This window comes from Canis lupus, chromosome 2 (assembly GCF_011100685.1).
Source record: "Canis lupus familiaris isolate Mischka breed German Shepherd chromosome 2, alternate assembly UU_Cfam_GSD_1.0, whole genome shotgun sequence".
Classification (NCBI taxonomy): domain Eukaryota; kingdom Metazoa; phylum Chordata; class Mammalia; order Carnivora; family Canidae; genus Canis; species Canis lupus.
This window is the reverse complement of record NC_049223.1, coordinates 21,779,671-21,802,226: the sequence shown is the minus strand read 5'-3', so window position 1 is coordinate 21,802,226 and position 22,556 is coordinate 21,779,671. Positions and strand designations below refer to the sequence as shown.

General features: G+C 50.4%; 1 protein-coding gene across 13 annotated transcripts in view; it reads right to left on the bottom strand.

Moving 5' to 3' along the window:
- FRMD4A (FERM domain containing 4A) overlaps nt 1–22,556 on the bottom strand; it is a 736,083-nt gene that overhangs the window by 25,506 nt on the left and 688,021 nt on the right. For all 13 annotated transcript variants that reach the window (XM_038530061.1, XM_038530064.1, XM_038530066.1 and 10 more), the window contains 5 exons: nt 12,395–12,528; nt 8,246–8,368; nt 5,839–6,067; nt 3,207–3,263; nt 452–689 (listed from right to left, as the gene is read on the bottom strand). In XM_038530061.1, coding sequence (XP_038385989.1) covers nt 452–689; nt 3,207–3,263; nt 5,839–6,067; nt 8,246–8,368; nt 12,395–12,528 — 781 coding nt within the window. The remainder of the gene's footprint in view (nt 1–451; nt 690–3,206; nt 3,264–5,838; nt 6,068–8,245; nt 8,369–12,394; nt 12,529–22,556) is intronic.

Genomic DNA, 22,556 nt, shown 5'->3' with positions numbered 1-22,556 from the left:
CAGCAGGCAGTGGGACCGTCCTGTGAAGCCCCTGCCCTTGACCACGGTTGGTTTCCGTTTTGCAGCCAACAAATATTTACGTGCCCCGCCAGCCACTGGGAGCTTGACAGGGCGTAGCGAAAGGGAAGGAGAAAAACAGAGAAATGGGCAGAAACCCGCCGCCCTCTCAGCCAGGCCCGAACCTGGGGGGGGGGGGGGGGGTGCAGGGTCCCGAGCCACGTCGGGGCTCCTACGAGGGGTCTGTCCCTTGCCATTCGGGGTGGCGCTGCCCAGGCTTCCTCCTTAACTCCCGCGTCATCGCACAGCAGCTCCCGGGGGGGCCCCCACGCCCCATCTGCGGCTGGGGGGCCGCGCCCTCGGGGTGGCCGTGAGCGGGGCCCGGGCGCCCTCCCGTGGGCCACCCCTGCTTGCTTGTCCTGTGACCTCGGGGGCCCTCGCCGACCCGGCTCACCTGGAATGGCCGTGGGAGGAACGTTTCTTGACCTTCTCGTAAGGCTCATCCAAGGAGGACTCGCTCCACATTTTGGGCTTTATGGGGGACTTGTCATAGTCGTTGCGGGGATAGTGCATCTGCCGGAGCCCCTCCAGGGACTGCGGAGGGGGGGGCCTGTTGTGTGACGGTGGCCGAGGAGGGAGTCCCTTGTGAGGAGACTGTAAGGGGGACAGTGTGCTGGTGACCTGAGAGTCTTCTGCACAGAGATGGAGAGAGACGAACTGAGCGAGGGTCCCCCCCACCGACGCAGACAGCCCTGCCCGTCCCCCCACCCCTCACCCCTGCAGTCCGGGCCAGGTGCCCCCCGCCCCCGGCCTGGGCCAGAGCAAGCCACGGCTTCCCCGCTTGCCACGACAGGTGGAACCAGAACCAAACCCCCGCCTCGAGCGGCCCTCGCTGGGGAGAGAAGGTTCCCTTCTGAGGAGCTACAGCTGGAGCCAAGAGCAGAACGTGGTCCCTGTAACACTGTCACGGCGTCTCTCCGGAGACAGGAGCGCCTAAGGTGCTCTGGGGACCTGCAGCTCCCGAGGACTGTTTCCTTCATTTCCTAGGAGGCCGGCCGGCCCCCAGCAGGTGCTCAACAAACGCTGTTAGAACAGGGGAAGCCAAGTGGACGTGCGGAGCGGAAGTATCTGTGGGGGGCCCGGGTATGGCTCTTTCCTCGCGCCTGTATTGGGTCGTGCTCCCGAGATTCCCCCTGGACCAGCCCTAGGTCCTGCAGGAAGGAGCCAGGCTACACATACTGAGTGGAAGGAGCTTGTTCCCTGCGGGACCCACAGTCCAGCCCGCCGGGTGCCGAGGGGAGTTCAGCGGTGGGGGGCGCGGAGGGGACGCGGGGGAGAGCCCAGGCCAGCTGGGGCAGTGGCTGGGGAGGAGGAACAGAGTCGGGGTGCTGGGGCTGACCTGCTGCGCCCCCCAAGATGAGCTGGGCAGCCCAGCTGATGGGGGGGCGCTTCATGCTGAGGAATGGGGCTTTGGTCTGAAGGGCCTAAGAAGACATTGAAACTTCGGAAGCCCAGACGTGTCAGGATGAAAATCCTTTCCGAGGCCCAGCCACCTGGCAGGGGCTAGGGGAAGTCCACAGTGTGGAGAACCCGGTGGTGGGCAGGCGGGGAGTGAGGGAGCAGGAGAGGGCAGGGGGAGGGAGGGAGGAACAATTCAGGGTTCCTTGTGAAGGCGGACGGGGGAGCGTGAAGTATTTCCTTGTGAAATACTTCACAGAAGCAAACCGCAAAACCTCCAACCACCTTCCACTTGGCCCCCGATCCGTTTCCCACCAGGATTCTTCTCTCGGCCTAATTCTCCATTCCAACCCCCCACCTCCCCACGGTAATCAGTGAAGGAAAGAGCCCCCCCCCCCCCCAACAAGGGGCAAGCCTGCAGGGGGCGTGGGGGTCTGGGGACTCAAGGCCAAGGAGGACTCCTCTCCGCTGCCAACAATATACACCTCCCCCAACTCTCCTCTTGGTCTTCTCTTCTCACTAAATCATTCTAGTTCCTGCCTTTGGAGAAACCGCCATCCCCAGAGCCCCAAACTGGGGCTGGATCTCCCATAGTCAAAATTCCTGGGGATGGCTGGATGGCTCAGTGGTTGAGCATCTGCTTTCAGCTCAGGTCGTGATCCTGGGGTCCTGGGATCGAGTCCCGCATCGGGCTCCCCGCGGGGAGCCTGCTTCTCCCTCTGCCTGTGTCTCTGCCTCTCTCTGTATCTCTCATGAATAAACAAAATCTTAAAAAAAAAAAAAAAAAAAACCACCTCTCCCTATTCTGCAGCCATGCTCCCTCCCCTCCCCACCCATGTAACGAAGCTAACAATGGTTATGACCTGATTGCTAAGAGCAAGGCCAAGGCCGCTGGGTAAATACCCTGCCAGCCTCTCCCCACATCAATAGCCCCTATTATTAGCTTTGCCACGATCATCCAGACTCTGGGTTGGGTAGACTGGTTTATGTTTTCTGTCTGAACAGCCACTTAGCACTGCCCACACGAGGGTTCCCCAAAGGGCAAAAAAATTAACTGCCACTTAATATATTTCCATGTGATTAATGTCCTGGCCTCCCAAGTTTTGGCTTAAACCCACAGGAATGTTCTCAGAGATGGTCCTGTGTCTGGAATCCTTTCTACCCCCGTGTGAGGTGGTGGTGGCCTGGGGGCGGGTGCAGAGGTGTGGGGGATCGATTCTATTTTTCTCAGAATTTCCCAAGAAAATATCCCAATAACTGCTGGGTTTTCAGAGGTCAATGGAAAATAGACAATTTCAAGGCCTGACCAGCAATCTAGAAGGACACCCTTCCCTTTGGTCTTTGCTATTTCTCAGGAAGATGGGGAGGCCCGGTGTTCCTCCGGCCACCCCCAGGCTTTCCTAGGAGGCTTCAATCTCTGACTTGTGATCCAACCAGAGTCCACGTCTTTCCTCCAGAAACGACGGAGACTCTAAAGGAAACCGTGTGTGGTGTTTAGTCACAGACGTGGTTGTGGCAACCACACCACACACCAGCGCTCACGGACGGTCACCTCAGCCCCTCCCCGTGGGCCACTGGAAACACTCAGGTTCGGACAGACAGAAGCTGACGTCTGGGGCAAGGGGCTCGCGGGGCACCCGGCCCCCACCTCGGCCTGCTCTTGCCTTGCCACCAGGCCAGGCCCGACTGCGCACACCTTAATCCCTGTTCGGCCTGGGCCCGAGTTCTGAGTCAGGAAACGGACAACCTACCATCCTCTAGCACGAGTGCATCTGAGAGGGAACTGTCTTCACTGGCAATGTTTCCATCTGAGGAGGCAAAATGCAAAAGCCTATGAGTTTATTAGCACATCCCCCAGACACCGTCCAGCCTGTGACGATCATGCGTTTGGGACCATCCCACGTCTTCCTCTTTCTGAGATGAAAGAACGCATGAAATACAGTCAACAAGCCGCTTGGCATTTCTCTGGGGTCCCTGGGGTGGGGCGCTGGTCATCCCCGAGGCCTGATGCTGCGCTGTGGCCCAGCGTCTGCGTCGACACCCTTGTCTTACAGGGCCCCACAGTGCTGAGGGGCTAGAAAGCCAGGATAAAGGCCGCCTGGCCCGGTTCAGCCCATCAGCGTCCTGGCCCAGTCTCAGGGCACGTTCCCACTGAACCAAAGGAACTACTGAACTGCTCTTTCTCTACATGCGAAACTAGGTGAGGAACTTGGCTTTGCTCTTATGGCAATAAACGTCCTCTCCATAAACTTCTTCAGTCATTCGTCGTGAAAACAACCTGCTAAGTACAGCCTCTCTCTCTGCAAAGCTGATTTTTATAGATACTGGTGAACCATGGGGACACACCCAAGAGGGAGTCAGTAAAATAATCCTCCCCCTTTAATATCTGGGGAAACTGAGGCCCAGCTAGGGTGGCGTGGTTTGTCTGCAGTTGCTCTGCTCTCCCGGTAAAATGAGCAAAAGGTGCCAGGCGTGAAGTTCCAAGTTTTATCTCAAGAGATAAGACGCCAAGGAACTAAGGAACTAAGAAGAACTGGGGTTATTCCTCTAATTCAAGTGCGGCAGAGACATTTTAGGGACGCCTGGGTGGCTCAGTCGTTGAGTATCTGCCTTTGGCTCAGGTCGTGATCCTGGGGTCCTGGGATCGAGTTCTATGTTGGGCTCCCTATAGGTAGCCTGCCTCTCTCTGTGTCTCTCATGAATAAGTAAATAAAATCTTTAAAAAAATTCTTTCAAAAAAATAAATAATAAAAAATAAAAAAATCTTTCAAGGAGGGAGCAGAATAAAGAAGGTATATTCTTGAGTAGTTAAAAAAAAAAAAGGCTGCAAATCTGGATGGGACCACAGACTCTGGTGGCAGGGTTCACAGGACAGCTCTCACTGGGCGGGCTGGGGAGGCGGGCTCTTCTGTGGCTGACCAGGGACGAGGGACCAGGGACAGGTGTGGCCCTGAGGGGCCCCTCTCCCAAACTTGGCTCTGGTGACCCTGTTGGAATGCTCTCGCAGAGCCAGGACGCCCCAACGGCCTTCGAGGGGCCACAGGGAGGTCCCAAAGGAGCAGCATGCAGACAGGAGTTGGCTGGCCGCAGTTCTGTTAGGAAGTGGGCGACAGAGTGACAAAGTCTTGGCCAAGGACAAAAGAGCAGGATGGGGAAAGACAGTTATTCCAAATTTCCTAGAGGGAAAGGATTTTTTAATGGTCTCTCTGGTTTGGTGGACTGTGAGCATGTAGGGGATAGAGAGCCTTAACTTTAGCATCTTGGAGTTTCCACTACAGCATGGCTTCTAGTATAGCGTGCCCACGTTTTAAGGTGGCACAATTATATTTTATGTATTATATGTATTTTGTATTTATTATATGTATTATATTTTTTGTATATGTATTTATGTATTATATAATTATATAGATTATCGAGGTAATGTATACACAACATAAATTTACCATTTTAGCCACTGTCAGCCGTACTGGGCGTACTGACAGCCGTTCAGTGGCATTAAGGATTATTTGCAATGTTGCACAGCCATCACCGCCATCTGTCTCTGCAACTTTTCCATTTTTCCAATCAGAACCTGTACCCCTCAAATACTAACTTCCCACTCCGCCTCTCCTAACCCCTGGTAACTTCTATTCCACTTTTGACCTTCTTAGAGCAAAAGCGTTTTAAATGTATAAACTACGAAAGAATACTTGACATACATTCTAAGGAGTTTGCTAAACAGGAAAAAAGGATTGTAACCGTTTGGGGAACTTGATGCTGTTGGAGGATTCGGGGCTATTTCCTTTTAGAGGTGTTTACTAAATACAATCGCCCAAATTCCTAACCCCTGCTGACCTGGCTCAGGGGTCTAGACAGAGTGGGGCGGCCCAGTCCTCCCTGGCTTCAGATTTGGGACAGGTACCCTGGGAACTGGTGTGTCTGAGGACAGAGGCTCAGTGGGAGTGCCGGCTTGCCGTGGACCCCAGCCATCCAGATGCTGGGTGATCAGGTCCCTGGGGAGGTCAGAGCCTGGACAACTCCAGCTTGGCTGAGCTGGCACCTTAGCTCAGCCCAAGTGCTGCTGAGGGTGGAGAAGCAGCCTAGAGCTCAGGGCTGCAGGCTCTCCCAGGGGGCAGTAAGTAGGGATCAGGACAGTTCCACCTGTAAAACCCCCCTTTGTGGACCTGTGCACCCCTTACTGCTCTCATTTGGTATCAGGCCTTATTAGCTTCACTTTACGGACTAAAAAATAAATAAAAAGCAGGCCCAGGGTAGCTAAGCAGCTTGCTCAGGTCCGCAGGGCACCAGCTTTGGACTCGCTCCCGGGGCCGGTGCTGGCCCCCAAGGCCCCTTGTGTGTGGGGGGGGTACTGTCCCTGGGAGGGGGGGCGGGCTTAGCACTGACCAGCGATGATCAGGGAAGCCCTCTGCGTGGGTTTCTTCCCAGACTTGATGCGGTTCTCGTTGATGGCATTTTCAATCTCCTGCAGCTTCTTCAGTGCATTCAGATAAGAGGTTTTCCTTTGTTTCTTCAGTTTTTTGCTGACGTTGGGGTCACTGGCCAGGCGGCGGGCAGCCTCTGTAATCTGGGATTGAATGGCAAACTCTCTTTCCAGGCGTTCCAACTCGGCTTCCTGTGGGACGGGGAGATGGGACTTACATTTAGGGGGATGCTAAGGGAGGCACCGTCCTCTCCATCTCTGTCCCTGACCCCAGGCGAGCACGCCCTGCTCTTTGGGAGACACACATACTAGGAACCCAGCACTCCCAGTACCTAGCCCCGACCCTGCCTGACCCTGCAATGGCCCTTTCCCTCAAATCTCTGGTGGCCAGGCCCTGGGCACTCCCACTTTCAAGGCCCTTGGCCCGTTATGTTCAGGAGACAAGTGCTGGTCACTGTATGAGCAGCATCACGGAGAAACAGAGCTCCCTGCTGCGGGCCGGAGGCAGGGTCACTTGGCTTCATCTCCTTGGTCTCCACAGCAAGGTTCATGAAGACCAAACCCCCGTGGAAATCAGAGCCCCTCTGGTTGGTGTCTCCTTGCCATCTTGGGCAGAAGATGCACCATCACTTCCAGAGCAGGCTTCTGTGGGTTTGGCAGCAGGCAGCTCCCACGTGCGTGACACCCCACCCTCCCACACGTGCCCTCTGTCTCTTGTATTTTGAGCCCTTTGTGGTGGGACGTACCCCACTCACCAGGATCTCTTCTGGAAGCCTCTCTGCAAGCTCCCACCATCCTCATCCTGCCGTTCCCAGCAGCACTGGGCTGCGAGGCATGGATGGGGGGGTTGGAGGCGCCTGGCCCCCATTCCTGGATCTGCTTCACGGCATCTCTGTCCTCCCCTTGGCACCTCCCTGCAGCCCTGACCCTTACTTCGGCCCAAAGGAGCAGATGGGTAACATGCCCTCGCACAGTTTTGGTCCTGGGAGAAATGAGGCTGTAGAGGAACCGGACGGGCAGAGGAACCGGGGTGGGCCGCAGGCTGCCCCTCTCTGCAGCTCCATCAGAGGCTCCGTTCCAGCACCAGCCCAGAGGCTAGCAAGGCCCGCAGGGGAGGCCACACCTACCCTCACCCTAGGGGACCCAGAGCCATGCAAAACCTGACAGGAATGGACCTAACCACGTGGGAGCCCATCACCAAGTCGGTGGGAAGGGACAGATCTTCCCAGCTCACGGCCCGAAGAAAAGGCTTGCCTCGGGGCAGCACGTCCCAGGTCGGGAGCCTCCACCGAGCAGTACTCTTGGCCGGATTCATTTCTGTTTGAGCATCTCAGGCCTGAGGGGAACAGGGGCCCAGGAGGAGGGGCAGCGTGGAGATTACACAGAACTGCTTAGGAGATGATAAACTCCTTCCAGGTCCTTCGATCGCTGGCTGCACTCGTTCTCCAGAGGGAGAAGGACACGGAGATGGATTCCCGCCCGGGGTCGGGAAACAAACAAGCCACCAAGGACAAAGGCTGGTCTGTGAGGCCTAACTGCCACGAGCAGCTGTTCCCGGCGCTTAGAGAGCCCTGGCCCGCGACCTGACCTGGCGTGGGAGCCCAGGACCATGGCTCGCTCCCTAGCCAGACAGGCACCAGGCCGCCGGAGGGCCTGGCTGTCCAGATGGCCGCCTGCTGTGTGGACAGGGAAGCCAAGTGCGTTCCCAGGAGAAACAGAGGCAGTGAGGGGGCTGGGGGTGGGGAGCCTGTCTCCACCCCATCCCCCACCAACATTTAGTGTCAAAGAGGATAAATGAGCAAGGCTTCAGGGGCTCCTCCAAATGCAGACAGATGACCTCAGGAAGGCCCAGCAGCTCGCTCTTCCTCTGGCAGCAATTTTAGCAGCAAGGTGAAGGGAAGGCCACTGAGGGCAGGCCCTGCTGTCTTTCCCCCAGCCTGCGGCATCCCTGCACCTGCTGGCATGGCCTGAGTTTTCTTTCTCCTTTGTCTGTTTTCTTCCACGTCATGCTGGGCTCTAAGTAACAGAGAGCTGGGAAGCCATTAAAAAGATAGGTACACAGGAGTGTCGTTGGGATGTTCTCCCAAGCTTAACGCAGCCCCTTGTGACAGGCCAATCGTGTTAGACAAGCAACTTCCATGGAAATCCAGATGCTTACGAACTCGAGCTAATGCATCCTACCAAGGGGAGCCCCATGCTGGCTGACCAGCCAACTTAAAAGGTAGAAGGGAGGATCCTGGGGAGGAAAGGGAAATGGTGTTTGGCATCGAGTAGAATGAAGACAACTGTTACAGAAAACCCTGGAAGCCCCAACATATGGGAGAAATATGGCTAATGTGAGAGAATCCAACAACAGCACACAGGACACACCTCTCCTTTGGGCAGGATTTTCTGTTCATCCAGCTTGAAGGCTGTCCCAATTCTTCTTCGAACAATGGGTGGTTCCTCCCCTGGATCCAAGGGATATTCAACGGGCAGTTTGCCTGTCAGCTCCTGCATGTGTGCAACAGCATGAGGACAGAGATCAGGTTTCTGGGACGCATGCGTGCCCATGCAGGCGCTTCAAAGCACAGATGCAATGCACAGGTTTGAAATCATCACCTTTAGCAACACGCCTCAGTGTTCCTGAAATGCAATTTCACTTCTCTCTTTTTTAAAGATCTTATTTATTTATTCATGAGAGATGGAGGAAGAGGCAGAGGCAGAGGGAGAAGCAGGCTCTCTACAGAGCAAGGAGCCTAATGTACATTTCCCAGGACCCTGGAATCATAACCTGAGCCAAAGGTAGACACTTAACTGACTGAGCCACCCAGGCGCCCCACATTTCTCTAAAACAGTATGAGAGCAGTCCTTTCTTTACGGGAACAGATATGCTTCGAAATTTCTCCCAAAGTGAATTTCTTTTGGGTGAATAAAATTATTGGCTTTCATCATAGAACCCAAGTCTCACTCATTGGTTAACATCCCCAGTGATCCCCTGTGCCTGCTATGTGCCAGGTGGGGCCACACAGCCAGGAAGGGGCAGAGCCAACATGACATCTCTGGTCTTCACAGTTTCTGTGCTCTTTTCACTGCATCAGATAGTCCCTCGCAAATATCTCAGTTTAAAATGCCCTTCAAGTGAGTGTTCTTAGGAGGAATGGTATCTAAACAGCAAAGCCAAGAAAGGTGCAAATTATATAAATTAGAAATTGAATATAAATAATTCGTCCGCTCAGACTAGGGGCAGGCTGAGCTTAAAAAATATTACATGTATACAAATCACACAGTTTCAGTAGAAACTGAAAATATAATCCATTTTATTGACAGGGCCATTAAAAAATGTTGCGTATTTTCAGCTCTCCGAAATCTAATTGTGTGAATATAATGACAGTGAATTTTGTTGATGGATCACTGCAGTGACTCCGATCCTGGCAGACACTGAAGTCTGGTCAGAACGCAGCCCAGTACGAGTGTCTGGTGGGTGAGAAAGCCCAGACGTAGACTCCTAATGTTCACTCCCCTTCTAATAGGAGGAAGGATCTGAGGACGCCTGGGTAGCTCAGAGGTTGAGCACCTCCCTTTGGCCCAGGGTGTGATCCTGGAGTCCCAGGATTGAGTCCCACATTGAGCCCCCTGCATGGAGCCTGCTTCTCCTTCTGCCTGTCTCTGTCTCTCTCTCTGTCTCTGTCTCTCATGAATAAATAAATACAATCTTTAAAAAAAAAACAACAAAAAATGAGGAAGGATCTGGCCTTTCCCCATGCTATGTGTGCACAATGGAGTGTGTGTGCACTAAGATGGATGCATGCATTGAGTATGTAACGTGTATGCACTGGTGTGTGTGCATGCACGCATTGGGTATGGATATATGCACATGTGTGGTGTGTGTGTGAGAGAGAGCGCGTGTGCACAAGTGCAACTGGCACGCGCAAGCACACCCACGCCTCATTCTCCTGGGCCTCTTTCCTTCTGTGTTCAGGCCACCAGGAAATGAACTCTTGGGCTTGTTTTCCTCCCTAGTGTACGCATTTCAGGACCTAACGGCCAACTCTGGAGGATGAAACACTCTGCAATTTTCTTCCCGGTTTTTAATAAAACCTGGTTCAAATGTCTCCAAAGTAGTTACGTGCTTATTCTGTAAGACTTTTATCCACGCCCCTAAAAGCTGGTCTATCAGTAACACTGCACACTGAGGATTTTATATTGTCAGGCCTCTCCTGTCTGCTCCGAACCTATAGGAGGGCGCCGCACGTCTGTCCACACGTCCGTCCACACGACCACTGACTTGTAACTCTAAAGTGTCTGTGGTTTTGAAACAAACTACATTTAAAAAAATGAGCCTACGGATTTTTCATCATCGGCTTGAAGGTATTTGAGTCCAGCCTGGATTCCCCATATTTCATCTGATTTCACAGGTAACCAGAGCTCTCAGGTGCCTGCCGCCTTCTGCTCCCACCTTGCTCACACTCTGCTGCGGCTCAGCTCCCTCTGCTGCAGTCGGGCCGCCCCATTCCGCCCCATTCCCCCCCATTCCCGCCCACAAACAGCACTTCTTGATACTGAGCAGAGGGTGCACGGCATGGGTGCCCCAGAGAAAGAGCAGAACAGTCACCGAGAAAGTTCTCTTGCGCCTGGCTGAGCAAGCACAGAAGCAATCCGCAGCCCCCCGGGCCCACTTCCCTGAGAGAGGCTACTTCTTCCACTCAAGCTCGGTTTTCTGGTGCCGACACTCCAAGAAGTGGGAGCTTTGTTTTCCTTATTTTGCTTTTATTTTGAGAGAGACGGGGAGACCTTGATAATGCATGCTAACCTTGCCCTGACATGTTTCTCCAATTTTCTGATGCTGAGTCCCTGCTGGGTTTAGGGATGTTTCCTTTGTGAACAACAAAACCAGGCTTTACAAATTATTAAATGCAGACACCCAAGCCCATATTTTTTCAATGCTTTCAGCATATTCTTCACGAAAAGGCTGCTAATGGTAGGAGTACCACAGAGCACATCCCCTGGCCAGGCCAGCTGCTTTCCCAAGCTTTGCAGCGGATTTGTGCCCATGTGGGTCTGCTTTGCGGCAGGCTCCGGTTTAAATCAACCCAGAGCCTAATTAAGCCGAGTTGAAATGTAATGCGATCTCATTCTATAGCCCCTTGTTTCATTCTTCCTGGGGCAAGCCCTGGGGGCATGGGGGGGGGAGGGAGAAGGGAGGGGTGGGGGATAGGGTAATCCACTCCTCAACTCGGCCCCAGAACCTCTTTTGCTTCCCATTCTGAACTGTTTACCAACAGAGCTCTCGGTAATGCAGGGCACAGAGGGCTCCCAGCCCACCGCATCCATGTGCGTACACCACCCACGCAGGTCATGTGTGTTGCGTTAAGAAAATCAACTGTTCGAACATGCTAACAGTCACCGGATGAACAGGAGAAAGTAAGAAGTGACGTTCCAGCAACTGCAGACAGTGATGGGCCACAGCATCTGAATCCCAAGGAAACATGAGACTAGCCTATACAGAGGCTTGAGGAAGACTTGCTTTACATAAAATTTAAAAGACCAGTAGGCTGTGACTTCATTTTAAAAAGTGGGGGGGGGATGGGCAGCCCCCGTGGCTCAGCGGTTTAGTGCCCCCTTCAGCCCAGGGTGTGTCCTGGAAACCCGGGATAGGGTCCCACATCGGGCTCCCTGCATGGAGCCTGCTTCTCCCTCTGTCTGTGTCTCTGCCTCTCTCTCTCTCTCTCTCTCTGTGTCTGTCATGAATAAATAAATAAAAATCTTTAAAAAAATAAAAACTAAAAAGGGGGAAGACACACCAGATTATGAGTTGTGAAGGGGATTAAATATCAAGCAAAACCTTGGTTTCCTTGAAGATCCCCACTGAAGCTTCCACATAGGATGCCCCAAGACCAACGGGAAATATCCTCAAGAGAAACAAAAGCCACCATGATAATAAAATCAGGCTCCAATTTTAGGAAGATGGTGGCAAGCCAGTATATCCAAGGAGGTAATCCTACAGGGAGAGACACTTTATCACCTATGGTGCATGACGCACACAGAAGGGACTGCCATTACTACTTGTCATTTGGTCTCCAGTGGGGTCCCTTTGAGGATTTGGGTGGAGCCACTCTAACTGCTGTCCTTATGTTTCATTATGGTTCACTGCTGTTAACGACAAGGCACGCCAGAGGGGTTGGAGTCTCCCCCATCTGCGCTTCAGGAGAGGTCCTGTCTCTTGCTTATGCTCTCTGTGTAAGCCCACCTTTGCTTTTCATAAATATGTGGTGACAGAGGGCAAAGGGCACCTGGGTGGCTCAGTGATTGAGCATCTGCCTTTGGCTCAGGGCATGAACCCAGGGTCCTGGGATGGAGTCCTGCATCAGGCTCTGTGCAGGGAGTCTGCTTCTCCCTCTCCCTAGGTCTCTGCCTCTCTCTCCGTGTCTCTCATGAATAAATAAATAAAATCTTAAAAAAAAAAAAAGAGACAGAGAACCACACATACACACACACACACATACACGCGCGTGCGTAAGTGAAATGTGAACTGCTTACAGCTTCTCGAAGACAGAGTTTCTTCAGTTCTTCCAGTCGCTGGCGGAGCGTTTCCTCCAGAGCTTCCTGCCTGGATTTCAAGGCAGCCAGCATATCTTTCTTGGCCGATTGAGAGCTATCAGATTCCTGAGAACCTGTCAATAAACAGTGGGGTTACTGGAGAAACAGATGGGAGACATATATCTGGGCCTCTGACAGCCTCACTGGAGCCCACACTTGGAGGTGGGACCTACCCAGGAATCCGGGGAGGGAGACACAAAGCAGGTGCTGCAGGGGCCCAGGCGCAAGGAGCGAATTCTTGGCACCTAGTGGAATTTATAGCTACTTGGAGGACTGGCAGGAAAATTTACATGCCCAAAAAAGAAGTTTCTCTTTCTTGATTATCTGAAGTTATGTGGCATACCTGTTTTGATTTCACTAGGACATTGAAATAGGCTTTACACAATGAAGGGGAAAGTAAAATTCAAGTCAGTCATTTGAATACATAGTTTTAACTTTCTTTTTTCCACTTAAGAATGCTCATTTTTGGCTTACTTCAAAGATGATGCAGGCTTGTCATAAAAATTTTGAAAATGGAGACATGTAGAAAAATAGTCCACACATAAGTCCCCTAGAGATAACCATTGCTATGTATTTTCTCTTGACCTTTTTATCTAAGCACATATATTTTAAAAATAAAATTTGATTTTCATTATATATATTTTTAACTTCATATTGTATCATGAGCAAATATCCTCCTGATGAAAGTTATACATATTTTACCAGTCAGGGTGGAAATATCTGCATGATGATTCAAGCAGCAGACTGCTAGATATGAAATCTTGGTGGAAGGCAAGCTGTGAACCAAATACAAAAGGAAAATAAGCTAGAATGCCAACTGGAGGAATTTAGATTGGACTAAAAGAACACTTTCCGGGCTGCAGTGTTTGGATCCTGAAGTGGGTTTCCAGCAGTGAAGCTATTACACATTTTTATCTTGATAGGTTCTGACAAGGCCACTGATGCCATAGGAAAGGAGAAGCTGATTATTACTTTGCTTCTCATGCCCATGGACATGGATGGGTATTACCGGGTGTGCATTCAAGGGGTTCAGATGATGATGCCACTTACAACAGCAACAACCACCATCAAATACCTGGGGATATTGCTAGTGAAAGATGTGTAAGATCTCTACAGTGAAAACTCTAATATCCTACTGAGAAACATTAAAACCCTAAAAAAAAAATAGAGAGGTATACCATGGTCATGGATTGGAAGCCTGACATTGTACAGATGTCCATTCTCCAGGAATTAAACAAGAGAATTGTTGCAATCTCAGGAAAAATTCCAGTGGGAACTGTATTTCTGTATGAAACATCTTGGGACAATTCAGTGATCACATGCCAGATGAGAACAATGCAATCAGAACTGCCAGACCCAGGGTGGGTGAGTGGTTGAGCAACTGCCTTTAGCTCAGGTTGTGATTCCAGAGTCCTGGGATGGAGTCCTGCATCAGGCTCACCTCAGGGAGCCTGCTTCTCCCTCTGCCTAGGTCTCTGCCTCTCTCTCTGTGTCTCTAATGAATAAATAATCTTTTTTTAAAAAAAAAAAAAGAACTGCCAGCCTCAAGTATTTTGTCTCTTCTGATGATAATGAAGCCATCCCAGAATCCTAAGGCTAGAAAGTCTTCTGTGCTTTTGCATCAAAAACCTCTGTTATACTCAAACCATCCCCCTAAATACACTATTCTTCTCCTTCAGTCTTTGAACAGTCTCTTGCCATGCAATTAGGCTTCTAGAACCCTAATACTCAATAAAGTCTCAATGGGTAAGCACATTTTGACTCCAACGTGGGCTTTTTACTTTTTCTCCCCCAGCCCATCTTAGCTTGAAATAGAGAGTATGTACCACTGCAGGAACATACCATCTTCATGCCTCTGCAATAGCTAATAAATATTACCTTGAACAAACACATAAAATGTCATCACTCATACACTTGGATGCTACAGTTAAGCCATAGCTCATCTTGGTAAAGAAATCTAGTACCCATGAGTACCTATGTGTTATAAAACCTGCCTTCCAAACTTTTACTAATTTTTGTAGCTCTTCCCCAGATTTTGTCAAGCTCAGTTGCAGGATTCCAAATTCAATAGCAAACTCAAATAAAAGCTTGACTCTTACTAAGGCTCCCGTGACCTCATGGTTGTCAGACATTAAGCCCGGATGGTGTTATAGTCATGCAACACATCACTGGCTCCCCTTCCCATGTGGCTCAGATTTCCTACTTCTGTAGGTCAGTTACCCTGTGCCTATCACCCCTCAACTATCTCTAGTTTACACCCATCTGAGGTCCCACGGCTCAATCACTTTGCATCAGGTTCTCTTAGCCACAGTCATCCATCAAAATGGAAGACACAGGAACACATAATGGGGTTCTCTCTGTCCTAATCTAAAGCATTAATAATGATGTAACATAATGTGGGGAAGAAGTCAGACTTTAGATCTAAAAAACAGGCCTGGAGAAAACTGGACCTGAGAAGGAAGATTAAAGGATTTGTAGCTCAAGTGAAAAATCTATTGCTCTCCCTTTCATCCCTGCCTAACCTCTCAATAGAAAATGATGATTTATTGAGCCTAAGGATTCACTATGTTCCAGAATGGCAGATATCACAAGAACATTCAAGTCTGGGAGGCAAAGCACAAAGGTTTAGTGCTGAATTATAAGGTTCATTAGTGCTACTTAAATTATTATTATTTATAATAATTAGTCTAACTACCAAACCCACATAAGACAGAGTGGGATGGCTTAAGAGGCCCTTTCTGCATCTGAAACCACGAATACTGGCTGGCTCCAGTTCATACCTTTATTCTGGAAATTGCCTCATGAGGAATGTAGTGCCGGGTACCAAGTTAAATTTTTACAAAGTACCTGAGTTGGCCTGGCCATGCAGATTTTTTGTTTTTGTTTTTGTTTTTTTTTGTTTTTGTTTTTAGCAGTAACTGGATGGTGAGTAGAGGCAAAACAGTCTGGTTTTGATGAACTCTACACCACCCACTAGTTAGTTGTGTGACTTTGGGCACATGATCTGTCCTCCTTAAAATGCTGTGAAGGCTAAATGAGATACAACACTTATCACTGTGCCTGGAATAGGTAAATGGTCAAGATCCACTGTAGATTTAATAGGAGTGAAACACACACACACAGCAGAATTGGAAAGAAAGAGACCATTGATACTACCTCCTCCTTGCTGCTCAAGAAAAGACCTCACTCTGCAATTCAGTGTACAAAGGCAGTATTTTCAAACTGTTTCTTGAATGCCTGAGTTTGCAATTATTCTTTTGGAGCTGCTGTGCATGAGGGTTGGATCAAGGTCACAGAGATTCAGGGGTTCTGGCTGCCCCCCCCCCCCCTTCCTCAAGCTTAGGGCGGCTCTGCATTCACCTGTTTATCCATTTGAAAAGAGGTTCCCCAGTGCTTTTGATTTCCTTTCCTTTGGAAAGGAAATCCAGGGCACTGGGGGAAGGGTTCTGAGGCTGGGGGGCCATTACTTGCAATCAGGCAAACATGGTGGCCACAGAAGAGGTGACCGAGTGCCCAGCAGCAGTGCTCTGCTACCAGTTCCACAGAGAGAAGCTCAGGGGCATCAGGAGAATGAGCCCCAGGGGTATCATGAGAATGTCAAGGTGGCTTCCTACAGCCCCTGCAGGTGTGCTTGGGATCCCTGGACCATCGTGGCAGACACATACAAGGGAGGCCAGCAAGAGGGCCTAGAATCAGGAGACACTGTTTCACGGTTACCCTGAAGTGACAAAGAATGACTCCAGGAAGAAACTCAATCAGGGAAGGGCCTCAAGTTAACAGGAGTCTTACGAACTAAAGATCCGTGAATAAGAAATGATTCGGGATGGAGAAATCATTTCACATCAGTACGTGGACTTGGTGAAAGGTATAGAAGTTCACCGTTGCTCTGGTTTATCCATTTCTGGTTACTTGAACACATGCATGCCTTGGCATGTGCAAGACCACTGTGGGGTTGTAAGTTCAGTCTCTTGGAAATCGAAAAAGTTGTAAATCTGCTACCTCTGAGAGGAACAGTGATGGACAGGGAAGGGACCTGACTTTCTGTGATATATGTGCTATTGATCAGTATAAGACCTTGGGTCACAACTCTTGGAGCCATGATGTCCCTATATGGAAAAAGACCAATTAACCAACCTCCAAGATGCTCCCAAATCTGGAGGATGTATTAATTAATAAACAGCTTACTTAGGTAGCTCCTTCTTGCCTCTGGCAACCCTTGCTGTTAACGTTACAAGTGTTACATACAGTGTAAGTTTCCCTCCTCTGTACCATCCCCACTTCCAGAAAAGACAAGCACCCTACTAACTCTGGTCCTACCCCCAGTTACTGGGGTAGTTTGCCTCAAGCTGGAAGGAAATGTCTAATTATCAACCAGGGCTGAAAAGATTTAACCTCTCCACCTTATCAACAGACCAAAGCACGTGTGTGTAAGTTTGGATGCTAAAAAAAAGAGGTTCAAAAATTTTTTTAAAAAGAGGTTCATCTGGGCTGTCTTTGGGATTAATGAAGCAGGAAGATGGATGGAACCTCTCTGCTGGATCAGAGGAGCAAGACTTCAAAATTTATACTTGACAAAACAGTAGCCAAGTGCTGTTTGGAAAGGACTGTCTACACATGATGAATCCGAGCAGGAGCCAAAGGGAAAACAGGGCTGATGTGAGCATTTTGGAAAGATATAAGTAATTCATTAATACTCAGTTGTCTTTCAAAGTTTTACGCAGCACCATGTTTACAGGAGGAGTGGGGTGAATGTTCTTGGGAAAACATGCTGGCTCACAGCCTCCTGAGGCAGAAGTCTACAAACCAGTGGTTTAGAGTCAGCAGGTCTGGGCTTGTGTCCCGGCTCTGGGACGCACTAGCTGCAGGGATTTGGCAACAGGACACCACCTCTCCTGGCCTCTGATCCCTCCCCTCAAGTACAGGAATGAAAACAGGACTTCCTCAGAAGCTGGGGGAACTCATGACGTCACGCCTCAGAGATGCCCAAAGAGAGTCAGAACCTGGTGAATGCTACATGCATGGGAAGCCGAAGTTTTTTGTACTCAACAGTGTGCCTGGCCTTTATGGGGGGTTGGCACCCCAATTCCAGGGAACCCATGAAGTAAAAGAGGAAGACTAGTGAGTGGGCAAGCAAGACACAAGGAAGCAGGTGGAAGGCTCACATGGCCACAGCCCTGTGCCCTCAGGATGCTTGGGAGGAAACAGGGGAAGTGAGTTTTCCTAGACTCCTGATAGGAGCTGCCCACGTCCCAGTTCACGTAGTCTTCACGAAAACATTACCCTCGTTTTCACAGAAGAGGTCACTGGGACTCAGGGAGGCAGAGCTGGGATTCCAGTGGGGCGGCTCTGTGTGGTCTGTCCCGCACCCAGAACGGAAAGGGCACGACGGGAGCAGGAACTTTGTCTTGTCTGGGTCGCCGGTGGGTTGCCAGAGTGAAAAACCACGCGGTGTGCGATCGTGTCTGCCTTTCATGCCTCGACTCTCTGTCCACGGCCTGCGTGGATTATGATGCAGGGGGAAGGAAGGAGGAGGAGGAGCCGAGGGGTCCTTCAGATGAGCCAACAGAGCCTCTGTGAGCCAGGTGGGGTGGAACAGACAGGTGACCAGACCTGGGCCTCGCCCTCAGAGAGCCTGGCGGGGTGGGGTGGGTGCAAAGCTGCCTACCAGGAAGAGGCAGGAGATGAGCAGTGTGACCTGCACAAAGAGGGAGCAGCATACAAGAGGGAGCCCCCACCTGAGGGTCACCTTGATGGTCACCTCTCCTCTGATGAGTGGAGGTGCTCTGGGCGTTTTACCGCCAGGAAGCAGAGCGTGGTCAGATTCACGCTCTAGGAAACCCTCCTGCTGCTTGCTTAGGAACCATCTGTTTGCCTGATGCCAGGTTTGAAAATAAAATCTTTCGTCTTGGGCGATTTTATTATTATGTGTCAATCTGGAATCTGAAGGGTTTTCTAGAAATAGGTCACTGATAATTTTGCGATTAATTTAGGTGGGGGAAGAGGAGAAAAAAAACCTGACCTCAGAGCAGACCTTTCCTGACCCATTAGGCCACAAGCCAGAGTTTCTGACCAATGTGCTCAAGGTCAGAAAGTCCCTTTCAGCACGCATCTGGACATCTTTTGAAAGAACTACGGATCCTACGGTACCGGAGCTGTAGGTGTTACTGGTAGAGATGTACTGAAAACCTGCTGGGCTGCCTCTGGGGAAAAAGCCTCTTATTTCCAGGCTGGGAAACTCCAGACTTTACCCCGTGGGCAGCCGGGTGCCTGGGGCAGGATGTGGGTGGGCGAGGTGGCGGGGGGACACCAGGGCCCCTCCAGCCGGCAAACACATGGGAAGAGCTCCTCATTCAGCTGTGATGGAGAATTTGTGCCAATTTTTCCAAAGACCCTCGGCAGCACCGGATATGAGTACGCATCCTATGAAGAGAATGTTGTCAGGAACTGTGGCTCATCTGTTTTTACACAGATGGAACACTGGTGACTAGCTCACTGATCTCAGAAGACAGAAGGGGTGCTTTCCTCTTTGAAAAGAGGGGAAATTTGAAACAAACAGTATCCCCAAAGAAGAAAGAAATCTGTTGTCCTAAAAGTAAGGGAAGGAAATGACAATCTGTTTCAGCCTTCAGGGAAAAACAACAACAACAAAAAAACCCAAAAAAGCCCACCAGCAGCAGCATATTCCCAGCAGATCTGCAAAAGCTGTAAGGAAAAGTTCTGGCAGACGCCTCAGGAGTAAACAGGAGGGAAAAGTTTGAACTCTTTGTTATGATGAAGAGACATTTATTTCCCTTACAAATCCTCAATTATAAGTTCCTTACATAAAAGATGTCCTAAGAGACCCTGCGAAATAATGTCACATTGTAGATTTTGAGATAAACGTGTGATCTCGGGAGACCGTCTCCGAGAATTAAATGCGATTCTTAACATGAAAAATGCATGCCTGGACGACTTCTCATCAGGCTCAGAAATTATAAAAATTAGATGGTTCACTTGAAAGAGTGGTGAAGTGGAGGCTCTGTGCAAAAGCAGCACCCCCGAGAGTGGGGAGGGGTCTCTGCAGGAGCTCTCCAGTGTGGCTGCTTCATTGCTCAGTTGGCGCTTTTGCCGATGGATGAAGAGGACAAATATCACTGGGGGCAGAGGATGAACAGTCGGTTACAAAAATTAGCAGCAGCGTCTAGTAAAAATACAAAGTACAATCTCTAGTTGAAACTACCATTTTTGAGCAACTCATATGGATTCCCTTTCATTTACTGTGGAATGAGGAGGCTTTATCCTTCTAGCTCCCAGACTCTTAATTCCATTGTAGTATCAAGAGGGTTAGCTAAGGGGTGTCTGGATGGCTCACTGGTTGACTGTCTGCCTTTGGCTCAGGTCGTGATGGCAGGGTCCTGGGATCGAGCCCTGTATTAGGCTTCCCTGAGGGAGCTGGCTTCTCTCTCTGCCTATGTCTCTGCCTCCCTCTCTGTGTCTCTCGTGAATAAAGAGGGTTAGCTGATGGGATCCCTGGGTGGCTCAGCAGTTGAGCATCTGCCTTCCGCTCAGGTCATGATCTTGGGATCCGGGATCGAGTCCCACATCAGGCTCCCTGCAAGGAGCCTGCTTCTCCCTCTGCCTGTGTCTCTGCCTCTCTGTGTCTCTCATGAATAAATAAATAAATCTAAAAAAAGAAACAAAAAACAAGAGGGCTAGCCGAGATGGGAAGAGAGCGATGCCTACAAGAATTCAACAGTGGTATTTATTTATTTTTCAATGTTTAAAATTTCATCATTGGAGAGGAGGTCACTTAGGTTGTACATGGTTACTCTGTTCTGGTTCTCCTTACTAGGTAGAGCTATTCCTTTTTTTTTTTTTTTTTTTAAGATTTTATTTATTTATTCATTCATTAGAGAGAGGCAGAGACATAGGCAGAGGGAGAAGCAGGCTCCATGCAGGGAGCCCGATGTGGGACTTGATCCCAAGATTCCAGGATCATGCCCTGAGCCAAAGGCAGATGCCCAACCGCTGAGCCACCCAGGCGTCCCGGTAGAGCTATCCCTTTAGCAGAAACAGATCACTGTAAATGACTTAATTGGGCTCCCCCCCATATGAGATCAGAGAGGGGCAACTGTTCCCCCTGTTCTTAGTTTTGACTCCGGCACAACCCACTCAAGCAAGCCCAGAAATAGCCATTCCACAGAAGGAGATTTCTCAGCCCTCACTGGTTACACAGTCCAGTATGAACACTGCCCGGAGGAGGCCCTGTCCCCTGGTTGAGCCTGCAGGGCTGTGCCCGCCTGCAAAGCACTGAGCTTATGACCAAGATTAAAGCCCCTGGAATCCTGCTCATCCCTAGACCCAAAAGGAGAGGGGGTGGGGCTGGTAACAGGGATCTCTAAGAGGCTAGAGAGAGACACACCAGGGAGGAGATGGAGTGAGAGCAAGAAAGAAAGGAGAAAGACTGAAGTCTGGGCTTACATTTTTAAAGCCCAAACAACCCCCAAAACAATGCGATCGCTCCCAGCGCGAGGCAGCGTGTTTTGAGCCAAACACAGCCACGGCCATAATACAGCTGGCTGCGGCCGATCAGATCACCCCTCCGTGGGGAGAGGTCAGAGAGCTGGCATCCTCATTGTTATATCGGTTATTAATAAACTTCCGAACAATGGAAGGAAGTGCCAGCGCTCAGAGAATGAGAATGTGTGAAAGGGTGAGTAATGGATGCGGACAGATCGAGGCGGAGCGCGGGCCCAGGCTCAGCACGTGTTTCCCCCCACAACGGAAAGTGTCAGAGCCGGGGCACGACTGCAGACCGCAGGGTTTGGGGGGTTTTTGTGTTTTAAACCAAAGATCCCTGGCCACATTCTTCGCAGTCCTGCTGATCACAGTGATGACTCAATTGCTATCTCATTAATCACCCCGCCTCACTCCTATTTATAGGCACAACGTGGCCCTTTGTTTTGTAGCCAATGGGTGGCTCACGGCCCTGCACTCCCAGTCAAGAAGCCAGCCTCAGTCCCCTGGTTTTGTCTCCGTAAGACAGGACACACAGTACATTTTTTTTTTTTTTTTTTTTTTGGTCTTGTTGGTTCATGCGACAAGCCACAGGGGCTTCGGAAGAGTAGGTTGTTTTCTAAGTTTACACTGTTTTCTTTAAATAGGCTGAGAGCAAAAGCAGGTCTCCCTTGGGCCCTACACTCCCACTGGCGTCAGAACGGTTACACGAGGGATCCCTGGGTGGCTTAGCAGTTTAGAGCCTGCCTTCGCCCAGGGCGTCCTGGGACGAGTCTCGCATCGGGCTCCCTGCATGGAGCCTGCTTCTCCCTCTGCCTGTGTCTCTGCTCCTCTCTCTTGCTCTGTGTCTCTCATGAATAAATAAAATCTTAAAAAAAAAAAAAAAAAGAATGGTTACACGATGGCAAAGCCTCCAGACAATGTTCGAGACAGTCCTACACTCCCTCCCACTTTCAGAGGAGCCAAGGAAAGGCCCTGTGGGCTCAGCTACTGGGACAAGGGCACTTGTTGTTTTGGGTTTTGTTTGGCTACTGCATTTTTTTTTCTCCTCTCCAATTTTTTTTAGATTTCAAGAAATGGAGAAAGGGAAGGGAGGAACCAACCCTGTGAAGTCCCACAGAAAAAGATTTCAGATGCTTTTGTTTGTTTAAACTCTGAAAACATCTTGAGTGGTTTAAATTCAGAGCTGTCCTCTCTGACTCTGTGTGGGCCCCTGCAAATTTGTCACCTGAAACACAGATCAGCAAGAGCAATGGAGAGAGGCATAGACAAATTGGGAGGAAACGTGCAGGTTCTCCCAGGGCGTAGTGAAGAGAGGAAGGACCCTGCTTCCCACCCCTGCGGTGGGCAATCAGGGTGTTGAGGGCGCACCCGGCCATGCAAAGCTCTGAGGGGGCCGAGGCAGTGGCAGGCTTGTGGAGGGCAGGGCAGGTGGCTCCATCAGCCTGCCTTGGCACCCGAGCTGCCTTGATGTCCCTTCTCCCAGGGAACTCTGGGAAAACCATGCCATCTCTCCGCTGATGTGTTCTGGGGACAAGGTTTCTCACGTCCTTTCAAGTCTGGCCACCAGGGCCTCTCCACAAATAGATTTGGGACGCAGATAGAT